The sequence below is a fragment of the Cebus imitator genome, unplaced genomic scaffold (assembly GCF_001604975.1).
Source record: "Cebus imitator isolate Cc_AM_T3 unplaced genomic scaffold, Cebus_imitator-1.0 Scaffold162, whole genome shotgun sequence".
NCBI classification, from domain to species: domain Eukaryota; kingdom Metazoa; phylum Chordata; class Mammalia; order Primates; family Cebidae; genus Cebus; species Cebus imitator.
In genome coordinates this window covers 1,911,233-1,927,373 of record NW_016107477.1, presented here as the reverse complement: position 1 = coordinate 1,927,373, position 16,141 = coordinate 1,911,233, and the positions used below count along the sequence as shown (strand labels likewise).

Sequence of the window (16,141 nt, the reverse complement as noted above, 5' to 3'; positions counted from 1 at the left end):
TTTTTGAGATGGAGTTTCGCTCTTGTTGCCCAGGCTGGAGTGCAGTGGTGTGTTCTCGGCTCACTACAACCTCTGCCTTCCGGGTTCAAGCGATTCTTCTGCCTCAGTCTCCCAAGTAGCTGGGATTACAGGTGCCCAGCACCATGCCCACCTAATTTTTTTGTATTTTTAGTAGAGATGGGGTTTCACCATGTTGGTCAGGCTGCTTACAACATCTTCTTTTATGAAGTTACTTCTTATTTTCCTCTAATCTTTGTGGTTCTTTTTTTTTTTTTTTTTTTTTTTTTTTTTATATTTTTTTTTTTTTTTTTTTTTTTTTTTTTTTTTTTTTTTTTTTTTTTTGAGACAAAGTCTTGCTCTGTCACTAGGAGCCAGGCTGGAGTGCAGTGGCGCAATCTCAGCTCACTGCAATCCCCGCTTCCTGGGTTCAGGCAATTCTCCTGCCTCAGCCTCCCGAATAGCTGTGACTACAGGCACGTGCCACCACACCCAGCTAATTTTTGTATTTTTTGGTAAAGATGGGGTTTCACCATGTTGGCCAGGATGGTCTCGATATCTTGACCTCATGATCTTCCCGCCTCGGCCTTCCAAAGTGTTGGGATTACAGGCATGAGCCACCGCACCTGGCCATCTTTGTAATTCTTTACTTCTTGAATAGGACTTTTCTATTATCAATGCTGAAAAATATATAGAAGAACACTAAGAAAATTATTAATAGGAGCTTCTAAACCCTTAATGTCCATGTATCTCTTTTAAAACTTTTTGTTAGTTAAGTCATATTTTGGTTTTGCTTTATTCCTCTTCATTTCAGTTTGTAATCAGGTTATTTGTATATATTGGCAGCTAAAAATTAAAAGCCAATTTGCTTTGATCATAATCATATATCTTCTGTAGTGAGGTCTTGCCACATATTTGACAGATAGGTTCTTTTCATTCTAAAATTAAGAAAAAGAAGCAGATACATTTTCTGATGCAGTTTTGGCTTCCTTATTGTATAGAAACTACAGTGTCAATGTGAGCATAACACTTGTGGGGAGAGCTGTGACAGGTGCTGTCCTGGGTACCATCAGCAGCCCTGGAGGCCAGGAACCGTGTCCTCCGGCAATACATGTGAAGGTCAGTACATTTAGAACCTGAAGGTCAGTACCCTTTTCCTCTTAATACGTTTAAGTTTGTGGTGTCTTAACAACTTTTATAGTTAGCAAATAACTTATTTTCTTAGAAATTTAAGTAGTTTTCAAAGCTGCAGATTATCTTAAAATTTCAATTGTTGTGGCTAAATGTATCTTTGTGGGTTTGCTATTTTATTTAAAAGTCCCCCTTCCCATATAGCCTATTATTCTGTATTAATTTAATTTTATGTTTTACCATGGGATCTGCCAGGTTGTATATTCTGTATCAATTTGGATTTAATTTTTAAATAGGCAATATATTCACAAGATTCCTACATCTAACAATATGTAAAAGTATATAGTAAAAAGCATGACTTCCACTTCATCTCCCTCCTTTGCACTTTTTATTATTTTCTAGTATGTCCTTCCTAAAATTGTTATGCACATAAAGTATACATTAATATATCCCTGCAGCCAATACAGTTCTTACACAGAAGACCATGTACTATGCATGCCATTGTACATATCACTTTTTATATTTAACAATGTATCTTGAAATTCTTTCTATATTAGCAATTTGAAATGCTGTTTTTAAAAACAGTTGCACAGAGTTCCATTATACAAATGTAGTATAATTTATTAAACAACCACCTATGGATGAGTATTTTGATGGTTGCTAGTCTCTTGTCCACACAAACAATGGTGCAGTGATTAACCCTGTATATGTCCTTCTCAAATGGGCAAGTACTTTTTCTGTAAAATATAGTCCTAGGAGACGGTTTGCTGGATCAAATGGGTATGCGCATTTATTATTTTGACATTAGTAGCTCTTCCCAGTTGTCCTCCATAGTATTACCTGTATCTTATTAAAATTATTTACTCTAGGATTTTAATTTAGCCTAGAGTTATAAAACTCACTTAGGGAGGTTAAGTGTTTTCTTCCTATAAGGCATGCTGTGTAAATAAACTATGTTAAAATATTCTTCTAGCATGTAATTGTCACAATAAAGCCAAAGATTGTTACTACGATGAAAGTGTGGCAAAGCAGAAGGAAAGTTTGAATACTGCTGGACAGTTCCAAGGAGGAGGGGTCTGCATAAATTGCTTGCAGAACACCATGGGAATCAACTGTGAAACCTGTATTGATGGATATTATAGACCACACAAAGTAAGAGTATTTCTTTGCCATAGCTGATCTTCATCATCTTCCCCGGGTAGAAAGGAGACTTTGCCAAGTCTTAACCTTTGTATTGGAGACTTTTGTAATATTTCATTTATATCCTTGTTATGCTGGTAGAGTTTTTATATATGTATTTCCTACTCTATGTGTCCTGCTTTCCTTGCTCAAAGTAGGATGTCAGTCATTGTTATTTAACTTGAATTCAGGGGCCCATTAGCTATGTAATCCTGGGTCATAATACCAACTGTAGACATGAAAATTCAGCCATAACTAAACCAGTTGTCTCTTGCCTGTAGGAGACGTTAATTGCCTTGATATGTAGTTCTTACATGGGCCCTGTGGTGGTCTGGTTATAAGGTGGCTCTGAGAGACAGCAGAGTGAGGGGGGCTGGATAGCAGGGATAATGGAAAAGGATGGTGCTTTGCTAATGGTACTAACTACTGTCACCATAAAAAAATGTTTGGGCTTCCTGGCTTGAGATCACTTTGTCTTCCTGAAACCTACTCCCCACCCCCACGCACAAAATCATTGTAATAGTCCCATCTTGAGTAAAAAGCCAATACCTTCTTATTGATACTATTGTGAACATTGCTTGCTGTTATTTCTAGTAAGATAATCAGGGCAACCTCTGCCTTTCAGGTGTCTCCTTATGAGGATGAGCCTTGCCGTGCCTGTGACTGTGACCCTGTGGGGTCCCTCAGTTCTGTCTGTATTAAGGATGACCGCCATTCTGACCTACACAATGGTAAGTACTTAATTCATTTCTTGTGCTTGTAGTTGATTTTGTGTATGTGTGTGGAATATTTGCACATACTGGAACTATTACCATTATGTAGGCAGTTGGTAACATGATTCTTTATTGATTCTTTTGTTCACCAAACATGTATCAAGCACCTACTATGTGTCAGGCAGTTTTTGAGGACCTGAGAGTATGTACCTAACAAGGTAGTCAAAGTTCCTGCTCACAGAAACACTAAAAAAACAAGTTCATGGGTGATATAATGCCAGGTCGACAGGTATTGTCGTGGACATAAAGCAAAATTAGGACTCATGAATGGAGGATGATGGGGTAATGAGGTGACAGTGTTGGGGTGATGCGATGACATTTGAGCAGATAATTGAGCACTGGATGAAAGAAGAAGTGAGGCTCATTTTAAAGCCATTTGTGGAACACAGTAAATAGCATTGCTCTGCTTAGCTTTTAGAAGACATTTGGAGGGCTTTGGCATATATCATTTCACCGAGCAAGCAAGTCCTCTGGTTTACTTGGTAAATGTCAGAGTTCTTTCCATTTCAAAAACTGGCAAATTGACTTGCAAATATCAGAGTCTCCTGCATAGATTGTGTCTGTTCAAAGACTCCTGTAACCCTATCAAATTCTCAGCCACTGGCAGTTAAAGTGGATATTGACCAGCAGGGATGGATAGGGCCCCCAGGAATGGGTAGGGTAAATTACTCAACTGACTGGATTCTTATATGCAACTGATGATGTGATGATGATGATAATGACAAAGATGACGGTTGTGATAGTGGTGGTGACATTTACCCTCAGTTGAGTTCATTTAAAAATATATATCATTTAAACTTTTCAACCATAGCAGATAGAAATTACTTAACTCACTTTATAGGCAAGGAAACCGTAGCTCAGAGCAGTTCAGAAACGTGGCCGAGAAGACACAGCCGGAAGGTTTCAGCGCTGACGCTAAAAAAAAGATAGTACATGCTGCTCCCTGCCACATGCCTCTGTGTTTTTCTTTTACAAAACAGTTTTATAATTTGCAATGATACAGTTCTCCTGCTTGAAGTCTACAATTCCTTGTTTTGGTGTATTGGTGCAACCATCACCACAATCTAAGAGTTGGACATGTTCATCACCCCGTAAAGAAGCCTCTTACAAAGTAGCTGTCACTTTCACTTTCCTCCAGCCTCTTCTCCCAGCCCCTGACAATTATTAACCAGCTTTTTTTTTTTTTGCAGATTTACCTATTGTGAACATTCATAGAAATGGAACCATATATGTTGGTTTTTGGTGACTGGCTTCTTTCATTTAGTATGTTTTCAAGGTCATCTGTATTGTAGCATGTATCAGTATTTCATTCCTTTTAATTACCAAATAATATTTCATAGTATGGACATACTATGTTTTATATATCCATTTATCAGTTGATGAACATTTGAAGTGCTTCCACTTTGGGGCTATTATGAATAATGCTACTCGGGACGTTCACGTGCAAGTGTTTTGTGGATATATGTTTTTATTTTATTGGGTGTTTACTTAGGAGTGCAATTGCTGGATCCTGTGGTAACTCTATGCTAAACATTTTGAAGAAGTGTCAAAGGGTTTTCCAAAGTCACTGTATCATATTTTATTCCCAGCTCCCGCCATGGGTTTCATCTCTGTTTTCTTTCTTTAAACGACGAGTCGGCAAACTATGGCCGATGGGCCAAATCCAGCACGCTGCCTGTTCTTCATGAATAGTCTTATTGGAACGGAGATATAGCCATTTGCCTGTGTATTCTCTATGGCCGTGTTTGAATAATAATGGCTGAGCTGAGACTGCAAATGAGGCTCTGAGGCCAAAAAGCCTAAAATAGACACTCTCTAACCCTTTGCAGAAAATGTTTGCCAACCCCCGCTTGAAACTTCTTTTGCCTTCCTTTTGGGTCATTGCCATTGTTGTCTTTCTAGGGAAGTGGCCGGGTCAGTGCCCATGTAAGGAAGGCTATGCAGGAGAAAAATGTGATCACTGCCAACTTGGCTATAAGGATTACCCGAGCTGTGTCCCCTGTGGGTGCAACCCAGTGGGCAGTGCCAATGATGAGCCCTGCACAGGGCCCTGCCTTTGTAAGGTAAGTGGGGAGGTCAGAGATACTCCTGAGTATCCTTTGAGCTTCTTTGGAAAAGGAGTGTTTTTCATTGGCTCCAATGATTTGTTCTTGAGCAAAGTGGTAAGGCTTAAGCAGAACTCCCCTTGCCCCTTCTGCGAAACATTATGAACCACACCCAGTTGGCTGTATTGTATGTGCTTGGACTTACATGGGCATTTGGCTTGCTTTTTTTGTGCCTCTGGCAATGGTTATATATTCCAGAGGCATTTCTGTGACTTCCTAGAGGACACCAAACACTGCATACGTTTATATTCCCACCTCCCTCTGTGGGCCTCATCTCTGGGTTCTTTCTTTAAAGCAAGAATTGGTAAACTATATATAGCCCATAGGCCAAATCCAACACACTGCCTGTTTGTGTGACCAAAGTTTTATTGGAACAGATCTATATCCATTTGCTTATGCATTTTCGTTTTCTTTTCTTTTTTCTTTTTTTAGATGGACTCTGGCTCTGTCGCCCAGGCTGGAGTGCAGTTGCATGATCTCGGCTCACTGCAATCTCCGCCTCCCAGGGTCAAGTGATTTTTCTGCCTCAGCCTCCCGAGTAGTTGGGACTACAGCCCAGCTAATTTTTTGTATTTTTCATAGAGACGGGGTTTCACCATGTTGAACAGGATGGTCTTGGTCTCTTGACCTTGCGATCCACCCACCTCAGCCTCCCAAAATGCTGGGATTACAGGCGTGAGCCACCACGCCCAGCCTGCTTATCTGTCATCTATGACTGCGTTCAACCAACAGAGGCTGAGTTGAGTAGTTGCCAAAGAGATGCTACGGACCACTGGCTTAATTCTAGGACATCCTTTTCCAGCTTTGTATTTGGAGGAGAACCAGATTAACATTAAATTTCTAAGAATACCAATTAAAGGCAGATATGTTATTTTGAGTTTCTCTTAAAAAGGAGTTGAATAGTCATAAGAAATGCATTAATGTGGTGCCAGTGAGGGGTTTTATTTGGCCTTATAATAATAACAATTTTCTCATAATGCATAGGACATTCCATTATACCTATGTGTGTATTCCCACCTGTGCAATCTTAGGCACATATGTATATGACTGGAAATAATCTTGAGCATTTACGAATAAGACAGAAAATTCTATAGCTGTCTTCAGATTTTGAAATGCTTGAAAGATCAGTGAAAATGGAAGATTTAAAACAAAACAAAACAATTTAAATTTAATGACCGAATTCTAAGATGTTCAGCCTTGTTCTTAACTGCAAAATCAAATGATATATATTTCAAAATCTCTGTTCTGGAAATATTGACTTTATGAGGCCTCACCTTTACTTTCGACGTTTATTTACCTGTCTCTGTGGACCACTGCCTGTTTTGTTAATGTCATTTTATTCTCTCTGGACACATTGGTTTCGAAAGCTAATCTTTTACCCCAACTTACAGGAAAACGTCGAGGGGAAAGCCTGTGATCGCTGCAAGCCAGGATTCTACAACTTGAAGGAGAAAAACCCCCAGGGCTGCTCCGAGTGCTTCTGCTTTGGCGTTTCTGATGTCTGCAGCAGCCTCTCTTGGCCTGTTGGCCAGGTGGGAGGCGCTATCTCTGTGGCGGGATTTAATGAGCAGGTCATATTGTGCAAGCTCACACGAGCTGTGTTAGGAGAAATGAGGATGACTTCCCCAGTGACACCACTCTCATCCCTTTGCGGTGACACCAACCTGGGTCAAAGGCAGCCCTCTGCCCCTCAAGTTTCTTTATAGGTCATGTGCTTACTCCCACACACATTTCTCTGTAGAAAAAACAGGATGATGTGGCACTGGAGGTCATATTTCAGTTGCTTCTGTGGGGAAATGGATTTGGTAGGGAGGTCAGATCTCACCCCACCTGCCCCTGCTACTGTCAGGCCAGGGAGCACAGCAGGCCATGGGGCCAGGGGAGTTTTCCAGGCCCTCCAGTGGCAAGGGTGGGAACAGCAGCAGGTGGTACAGGGTTTATGAATGCAGGCAAGTTGTTTTGGGAACGGAGAGTTCTGGGGTGATGGGCTCAAGAGGAGTGTTCAGTGGTGGCTAGGAGAAGTGGAGACGGTGTGATGGCTGCCCACTGGTGACTGCTGTGGCCACCATACTGAGGGGAGTACCGTCACTTCCATGTAGGTGACACATTGGGAGTATAAGATCTAGACGTTATCTTTGTACATTTTTCAGCATTTGGGTAAAAAGCAGGAAGCAATGAAGAAGAGGGAGTCAGAATTAGCAACAGACGTTTCACTTACTGCATTTATGATGCTCTTTGCTGTTTTAAATCTGAAGTCTATACCCATGACCTTTATAGTTTTGCTCATTTATTTGCTTATACTGGGTCTGGATTTGGGTAGTGAGACTTGTTCTCAGGCTGCCTGGTTCTTTACTACTGGAAGGGTCAAGGGTCATGAGGTTCAACAGCCACAGGTGTTTCGTTAATGCCATCCCTAGAGAAGCTTTCTGGCCCATCTCTTCATTGTGAAAATATTACGGCTGCACTGGGTGAAATCTAAGGTAAGTTCTATTTCATACGTCAACATTCTTGATTTTTTTTTAAGGTGAACAATATGTCTGGGTGGCTGGTCACCGACTTGATCAGTTCCAGGAAGATCCCGTCTCAGCAAGATGTGCTGGGCGGACGCCACCAGGTCAGCATCAACAACACCGCAGTCATGCAGAGGCTGGCGCCCAGGTACTACTGGGCAGCGCCCGAGGCCTACCTCGGAAATAAGGTGCGTGTGTCTCTGCAGGTAGTGACATCTCCAACAAAGATCTCAGGGAACACTGAGAAAGAACTTGTGCTGTCGGCACCATAGGTAGCCTTATAGGGCACCTGAGTGTCGGACAGCATTTCACAGCCTGTGCTTGCATCTGATGATATGCAGGTTTTCTAGCCTTGTTAGACTTTATGTTGTATCTTCACATAAGAACTTCTGCTCTTCTGGTCTGGTTTCCGAGCAGTGTGTGTGGTGAAGTCTCATTCCCATCTCTGAGATAAACTTCCTGGGTCCCTGGACCACTTGTTGATGAAGTGTCCATCACATCCCGCTTGGTTTGTTTTGCCATAGGCTCAGCTGAGCACTTCCAGGGCTTAGTGGAGGGCCTGGCCTATAGAAAACAGTTCAGGGAAGGTTCTAGCAATGGAACTGCTGTGGTGCTCACTCAGTTTCAGTATCATGGCAGGCTGTGCTCATCTGAAGTTTACATTTAGGAACAGATGGAATAATTTCTGCTTTTGTTATGTTTCAAGAAAATGCATAATGGTGCTTCTGCAATGTGGACGTTGGTTTGTAGGGTTGAACCTTCCTTGCAATGATATGTTCCCATTCCCCCTCCCCAGTTATGCCACAACTCTCCAGATTCTGATTGATCTGAAATTTATTCTCTGGACTCCATCTCAATTATTGTAGCTCCCTGCTTGCCTTACTGGGGGTTTGTTTTGCTTTAAAGTAATGGCACACTTGCATGCTAGTGTAGTCTCATAGCTTGGAACACTTCTATTTAATTTGATGGTTATATTTTAATTTTAAAGCTTGTTTTATGTATTTTTAAGGAGTATTTATTTTTGAAAATGTTTGTTTTTTTCCATCAAATTATAATCCTGCAACTATTTATATGATTTTATCAACAAAGTTCAATGATTTTTTTTCTCTTGATATCACCTCTCCAATTTTAGGATGCAAAATTGGGTTCCAAACACTGTATTGCTGTCACTTACCCATCATAAAGAAAATCTTTATTTTATATTGAAGGACATCTTATCAGAAGAGATACCTTTAGTCCTTTCTCTAACTAGCAAATCAAACATGTTCTCTGTTGTCCTACAAGGAGGATGCTGAAATCAAAATGTGGAGATTGTAGATGTGGGTCAAACTCCTCATCCCCTAAATTACTTAAGTGAAGTAAATCTCTATTGTGTGATTAACAAAAGTTTATAGTGATTTACCTTGTGGTCTCTAACAGAGTGCATTGTTCTTCTGTGCTTTCAAACAATGTCCTGCATTTTGGTGATATTGATTAAACAAAACGTTTATAAATATACTTCCCTTTCACTGCCTTTAATGTGAATTTCCTTGCCTGTCATGGCCATGGGGATAGCTGGCAGCCTAGTTGTTTGCAGATGGATCCCAGTGACCACTCCCTCTTACTTGATTGTTGCTGTGATTGTTTTCCTCTTTCGTGTTCATTCTCACTTAAACATTTCAGCTGACTGCATTTGGTGGATTCCTGAAATACACGGTGTCTTACGATATTCCAGTGGAGACGGTGGACAGTAACCTCATGTCACACACTGACGTCATCATTAAGGTGATTGTTTTTGCTTTGATTTTGCTATAGAGCTTAGGGCTTAGTGGGATGATAGTTTATGACTGAAAGTGACTAGGTGAGGCCATCCCAGCAAGGAGCTGGTGGCCAGGTGCCCAGCGGAGCCTGGCCTTGTGTATGGACAACTGAGACGGTGACTATGAGAATCTGTCTTTGAGCCTGTTTCTGGAGTTGCCTCAGGACAGCACCTGTGGCTCTTCTCTTTATCCCCAGGGTGTGCCCATCTTTTCACATTTAAAAAGGAAAGGGAGCTGGGTTTGGTGGCTTATGCTTATAATGTAAATGCTTTGGGAGGTTGAGACAGGAGGATCGTTTGAGGCCAGGAGTTTGAGACCAGTTTGGGCAACACAGTGAGACCTCCTCTTCCAAAAGGTCTTAGCCAGGCACTGTGGCACGTACCTGTAATCCCAGGTACTCGGGAGGCTGAAGCAAGAGGATGGTTGAGCGCAGGAGTTAAAGGTTTTAGTGAGCTATGAGCATACCACTGTATTCCAACCTGGGTGACAAAGAGAGAGCTTATCTCTAAAAAAAAAAAAATTGAGTAAAAAGGAGACAAATTTTTGTTCTGACCTTGAATCTATCACTCTTTTAAGTCCCCTCTTTTCCATGCCACTTTGCTTCTCAGATGAATGGATTAGGCAGTGCTTGGCAGTAAAGGACAGTAGATATATTGCATTTTTGTCCTCAGCCTCCGTCTCCATTCCCACATCCTCAGTTTCCATAAAAAGACCTAGCTCAGCCCCACTCAGGAGGGCTCCCCACGTGGTAATGTCCCGGGGTCAGGGGCACGTTTGGGCAGAAACCACTCCAGGTTCTTGTCTCTCATGTCCTTTCACCTGGAGCTATCTGCACTTCCATCTCCAGCCCGAACAATTGCAGACACACACGGTAAATCACTGTCGTTAACAGCAGGTTGATGAAAAGCTGGAGCTATTACGCACTTTTTCTACTTCCGTCCTTTAGTCAAAGATTAGAGGTGTCAGGTGGGTTGCTTTGATAAAAGCTGTGGGCAACTGCATGACTTTATTTCTTTTCCAAGATCCCAGCAAAGTACACAGCCTTTCAGTTTGTTACCAGAACCCCTCTACAAAGAATACAATGAAACACCTTTTCTCTGATACTTCTGGGCCAAGAGCTATACGCACCATTACATGTTCACCACAAGACTCTAGGCACCAATGAAAAACCATGTTGCTGAATCCAAAATTCTATTTGATTTTTTATTTTATCATTAAATTAAATGACAGAAATCTTTTCTCTTGTTTTTAAATGTTAGGGGAATGGACTCACTTTAGGCATGCAGGCTGAGGGTCTGTCGCTGCAACCCTATGAAGAGTACCTAAATGTGGTTGGGATTGTGCCTGAGAACTTCCGAGATTTTAGCAGCAAAAAGCAGATTGATCGTGACCAGCTGATGACTGTCCTTGCCAATGTGACACATCTTTTGATCAGAGCCAACTACAATTCTGCAAAAATGGCTCTTTACAGGTATGTATTGAAAATGGAGGAAAAACTTATGGGGAAGGTACTTCAATTTTATCCTTATTTGTTAATATATATTTTAAGCTCAATATATTTTACATTCATTATATTAAGGACACAGCTAAAGAAACTGGCTATCTTAAAAATCATTAAGTTTATAAATGTAATTTTATTGAAAACATAAGAACAATTGTCCACAACAAGCGAATCCAGTAGAAGACAGACTTGACATTAGGATCAGAAACTTTCAAAGAGGGTTTCTGGAAAATGCCCAATGAGTTGGCAATTGTCTGGACCATATTGCATTTTGCTCCTGGTTCTCACTATCCTAATGGTAATAGTCTTAGTTAATGGCCTTAGTTCTTTTTTTTTTATTTTAAGAGGGAGTCTTGCTCTGTCGCCCCAGCTGGAGTGCAGTGGCATGATTTCGGCTCACTGCAACCTCCACCTCCCAGATTCAAGCAATTCTCCTGCCTCAGCCTCCCAAGTAGCTGGAATTACAGGTGCTAGCCACCACGCCTGGTTAATTTTTGTATTTTTAGTAGAGATGGGGTTTCACCATGCTGGTCAGGCTGGTCTCAAACTCCTGACCTCAGGTGATCTGCCTGCCTCAGCGTCCCAAAGTTCTGGGATTACAGGTGTGAGCCACCGTGCCTGGCCATGGTCTTAGTTTTTACACAGTCCATTTAAGTGAATGTATCCATTGTTGGTCATTTTATTACTTTGAGGAGGGCGATTTCTGGCAATGCTGTGCCAAGCATAAAGTTGTATGCAGCCAGGCCAGGTGCGGTGGCTCATGCCTGTAATCCCAGCACTTTGGGAGACCGAGGAGGGAGGATCACAAGGTTGGGAGATCAAGATCATCTTGGCCAACATGGTGAAACTCTGTGTCTACTAAAAATACAGAAGTTACCTGGGCATGGTGGCGCGTGTCTGTAATCCCAGTTACTGGGGAGGCTGAGGCAGGAGAATCCCTCGAACCTGGGTGTCGGAGGTTGCAGTGAGCCAAGATCGCGCCACTGCATCCCAGCCTGGACACATAGCGAGACTTTGTCTCAAATCAAACAAACGAACAATTAACCAGGCATGGTCAGGCACACCAGTAGTCCCAGCTACTTAGGAAGCTGAGGCATGAGAATTGTTTGTACCTAGGAGGCGGAGGTTGCAGTGAGCTAAGGTCGTGCCACTGCACTCCAGTGGGGGTGGCACAGCAAGACTGTCTCAAAAAAAGAAAATAAAATAATAGTTGTATGCACCTAACACAAGCATACCATGATTAAATTTAAGGATAATCTTTGTATTTGTGATAATTGAATGGGCTAATTTTTCTGAGGTGCTTCCACCCCAAATAAACAACACCAGACCTTTCCCACAGCAGTCTGTGGGCAACAGCACGTCTCTGAAGGCATTTCCAGGGAATAATGATGGCTCCCGGAGAACATATGATTGTGAAAGACCTTTAGTTATTTACAAAAATCACATCGCCCCTTTATTGGATTTAAATCTTTCAGGAGCCCATCTTCATTGAGGGGTGAGATGTGTTTGTGGGCATGTGAGTCACATAGCAATCTGTTTGTAGGTTGGAGTCCGTCTCTTTGGACGTAGCCAGCCCTAATGCCATCGACCTGGCAATGGCTGCTGAAGTGGAGCACTGTGAATGTCCTCAAGGCTACACGGGGACCTCCTGTGAGGTGACGTTTCTCCTCTCTTCTGTCTTTTTCCTTTCACTCCTTCCTGAGGGGAAAACAGTGTACTGAAGGTGATGTCACGGCAAACATTTGAAGTTCAGCTTTAGCAACCCAATGGTTGGCTCAGACTTTTGGGGGCAATAGAAATATTAGAAGTCACATTGTTTAAAGAAATCAGATTCCTCCACCAGGGATGGGCTGGGGCACCAGGCAATATTCTGACCTAGTGCTGCCCTCCTGCCTTAGTCAACGGGAAACTTGAAATACCCGTGCCATTGACCATGTTTCTAAGGAGGATGGAACTTGATCATATTTGAACATTTGCAGATCACCAGAATGTGACCCCGGCAGCTTTAGACAAGCCAGGCCTACTTTCAGAACTTCTGTGGCCCTTGGCTGGTTTACTTTGGTGGGCTCCACCTTCCATGTGAAATAAATGAAAATCCACCTGCAATCCTCAATAAATCTGTTGCTAAAAATATTTTGAAATTACTTGGACAAATGTACTGATACTAATACCGTAACAAGAATAGACGATAAGACTCATTGCACAACCATTAAGTGTGTGTGTGTATGTTTCTGCCTTTAAAAAGAAATAAGGAACCGTGTTATGGTGATGGTCCACAGCTCAGTAAGTTTTTTTAACTACAAATCATTGAATTGTACACTTAAAATGGGAGAATTTTGTAGCATGTAAATGATCCCTCAGTAAGGATGTTTGAGAAAAAAGAAAGACATTTCTGTACTCATAGGCAACTGAGCAGTTTATGTTTGTCACGTAGTGGAAGGAGGATGACCTGCCCTTCTCTTGCAGTCGTGCCTCTCTGGCTATTACCGAGTGGATGGAATACTCTTTGGAGGAATTTGTCAACCCTGTGAATGCCACGACCATGCAGCTGAGTGTGATGTTCATGGCGTTTGCATTGTGAGTCCCTCACTGAAGCCCAGGTGCCCTCTCCTCCCACTTCAGAGCCATTTGCTGTGTACAAGTGATTTTTTTTTTTTAATGCTTCCTCCATGGAATAACTCTGGCTTCATAGACCCCGAAGAAAATTTACAGATCTAAGCTCATATCATGAAATGTTTCCTGTGTTTTACTTTGGCAATCGTGGAAAAGGGATATAAAATTTCATTATAGTTTCTTTATGAGAACAATATAAAGTAATTGTTTTTTTTGCTGAGGCTATAAAGCCATAGAAAGGTAGAAAATGTCCACTTATTGAATAAAAAGGATAGAATCTTTGAGATGGAAGTGCTGTTAATTATTTATTTGAGGCAGGGTCTTACCTCATCACCCAGACTGGAGTGCAGTGGCACCAACGCCGCTTACTGCAGTCCTGGACCTTCTGGGCTCAAGTGGTCCCCCTGCCTCAACCCTCCAAGTAGCTGAGGCCACAGGCAATGCTAGTATTTTTTTTTATCATGATATTACGTAATATACCATAAGAAGATGAATAAAATATAATCACACATATATATCATGCTTTATAGTTAGTTGGGATAAATTCATGAAACAGGTACCTCTTTCACTCAATATGAGTTGAAACAGGGCTTAAGAAATAGGTAGTCTTGAGGATGAACTATGGGGCAGGTATGGGGCAGGAATTGTTTTTTAACTTCAATCAGGAATTCTTCTAGGCTGTATGCTTTGAAGCCAGACCACACTCTGGGGTCTCATGGGTTCGATCCGCAGAGGAGGGGTGACTGCATATGCTAATCAGCTGTACCCTGGTCACCTGGAGGGGAAATGTTCATGCTTCTTCCAAAAGGGATTGACTGAGTCACAGAGTTAGAAAAACTTAATTACCAGGCCCAGGGAGAAGATCTCAGAATGATGCCCAGGATGGCTTATTATATCTAGATTCATTTTTCTTTATTCTGTAAGTAAAGTTTTAATTTTGCCCTTTGTTCTGTAAGCAAAGCTTCTGTAGGAATTGCACGAAGGGGCGGTTTTCAGGCAGACTCAGCCCCTCCAGGATCACTTTCCTCAGGTGCACAGCTGCCAACCGCTTAATGAAGTCATTGCTTTTTTCACCTCCTTTCCTTTGCCATTTGGGTTTGCAAGACCTCCTGCCAGCATTTGGGGTGGGGTGGGGTTGGGGGACAGCAGGTTGTGGTCTCTCATGTGTCCATTAATATATGTTTACAAATGTATATGCTCACCGTGAAAATGCTGAATAGCAACTGGCCTGAAATCTTTAATTATAATAAATAATAATTTTGTAGATTTAAACATGTTTTGGAAATAATTTTAGACTTCCAAAGAGCTATGAAAGGGTTACAAAAGTACAGCGGGTTCTGGCGTAACCTTCCCCCAGTATCCCCTAATGCTGCCATCCTGCATAGCCAGAGTGTAGTTATCAAAATGAAGAAGGGGCACAATGGGATTACCTGAACTCCACTCCACTTTCTGATGTCATCAGTTTTCCACTCATGCTCCTTTCTTTTTCTAGGATCAAACCCAGGACGCCATACCGTTCAATGACCTTGTCTCCTTAGCCTCCTCTCCTCTGGGACAACTAGTTCCTCAGCTTCCTTGTCCTTCATGACTATGGCGCTTTTGAAGAGCACTGGTCATTCTGCGGAATGTCCCTCCGCCAGGGCTTGTGTGATGCTTTCCTATGACTAGGTTGAGGTGATGCATTTTTGGCCAGAAGACATGGAGGTGCTGTGCCCTCTCATTGCCACCAGAGGGATATGATATCATTTGTGTCTTCTTACTGCGGCTGTGAATGTGGGTCACTTGAATTAGGTGATGTCTGCCAGGCTTTTCCACTCTAAAATTACTATTTTCCCCATGTTTAACAACTAATGTTTCAGAGGGGCAAAAATTAAAAAAAAATTATATTAGAATTTAAGGAAATACAAACAATGTAGTAGCATCATTTATCTGTTTCATCTAACTTTGCCTTTTTTCTAATCAATTATTAAAAGAAGCCTTTAATTCTTCCTTTTATGTAGTGGTTCATAGCCCTGGGCCTTGCATATAACTATCTAGTTTCCAGGAGTTGATTGTTTATTTACAGTACATTAGAGGCAAGGTTCCAGTTTCTCTTAGAGCCCCTGTTTTCTCTCTGTGCTCTCTCTGTCCTGTGTTAGAAGGAGAAACCTGTTTCTTTTCCTTGCAGCTTGGCGTGAGTTAGAAAAGAGAGTGGGGAAATTGAGCATGTCTTGGGCTCTCATGTCTTTCTTTTTTCAATCGAGAGATGTTTTTCCTCCTCAAGGAGAGAAACACTCTTACTCCTTCGCATACCAGATCCACTGACAAGGACAGTCGGGTAAAGGGCTGGTGGCACACACCTGAAAACACACTGAAACAGACCCTCAACAGAACTGCACATTAGTTTCCCTGAAGAGAAGGAGCACAATCTGACTCCTCTGTCAAAGAAAACAGACCATAGACATCTCCCAAATGAGCATTATCAAATAATTAAAAATGAAATTGCAATTATTGTGCAGAATACTTTTAGCTCAACCATTTAACCCTTTACTAA

At 41.8% G+C, this 16,141-nt stretch overlaps 1 protein-coding gene across 1 annotated transcript in view; it reads left to right on the top strand.

Annotated features, from left to right (window-relative positions):
- LAMA1 (laminin subunit alpha 1) overlaps positions 1-16,141 on the top strand; it is a 180,002-nt gene that overhangs the window by 74,190 nt on the left and 89,671 nt on the right. Inside the window, exons 7-16 of the mRNA XM_017543918.2 lie at positions 999-1,116; positions 2,102-2,280; positions 2,933-3,038; positions 4,983-5,143; positions 6,577-6,717; positions 7,710-7,883; positions 9,358-9,459; positions 10,754-10,965; positions 12,539-12,650; positions 13,462-13,572. Of these exons, the coding sequence (XP_017399407.1) occupies positions 999-1,116; positions 2,102-2,280; positions 2,933-3,038; positions 4,983-5,143; positions 6,577-6,717; positions 7,710-7,883; positions 9,358-9,459; positions 10,754-10,965; positions 12,539-12,650; positions 13,462-13,572 (1,416 nt within the window). The remainder of the gene's footprint in view (positions 1-998; positions 1,117-2,101; positions 2,281-2,932; positions 3,039-4,982; positions 5,144-6,576; positions 6,718-7,709; positions 7,884-9,357; positions 9,460-10,753; positions 10,966-12,538; positions 12,651-13,461; positions 13,573-16,141) is intronic.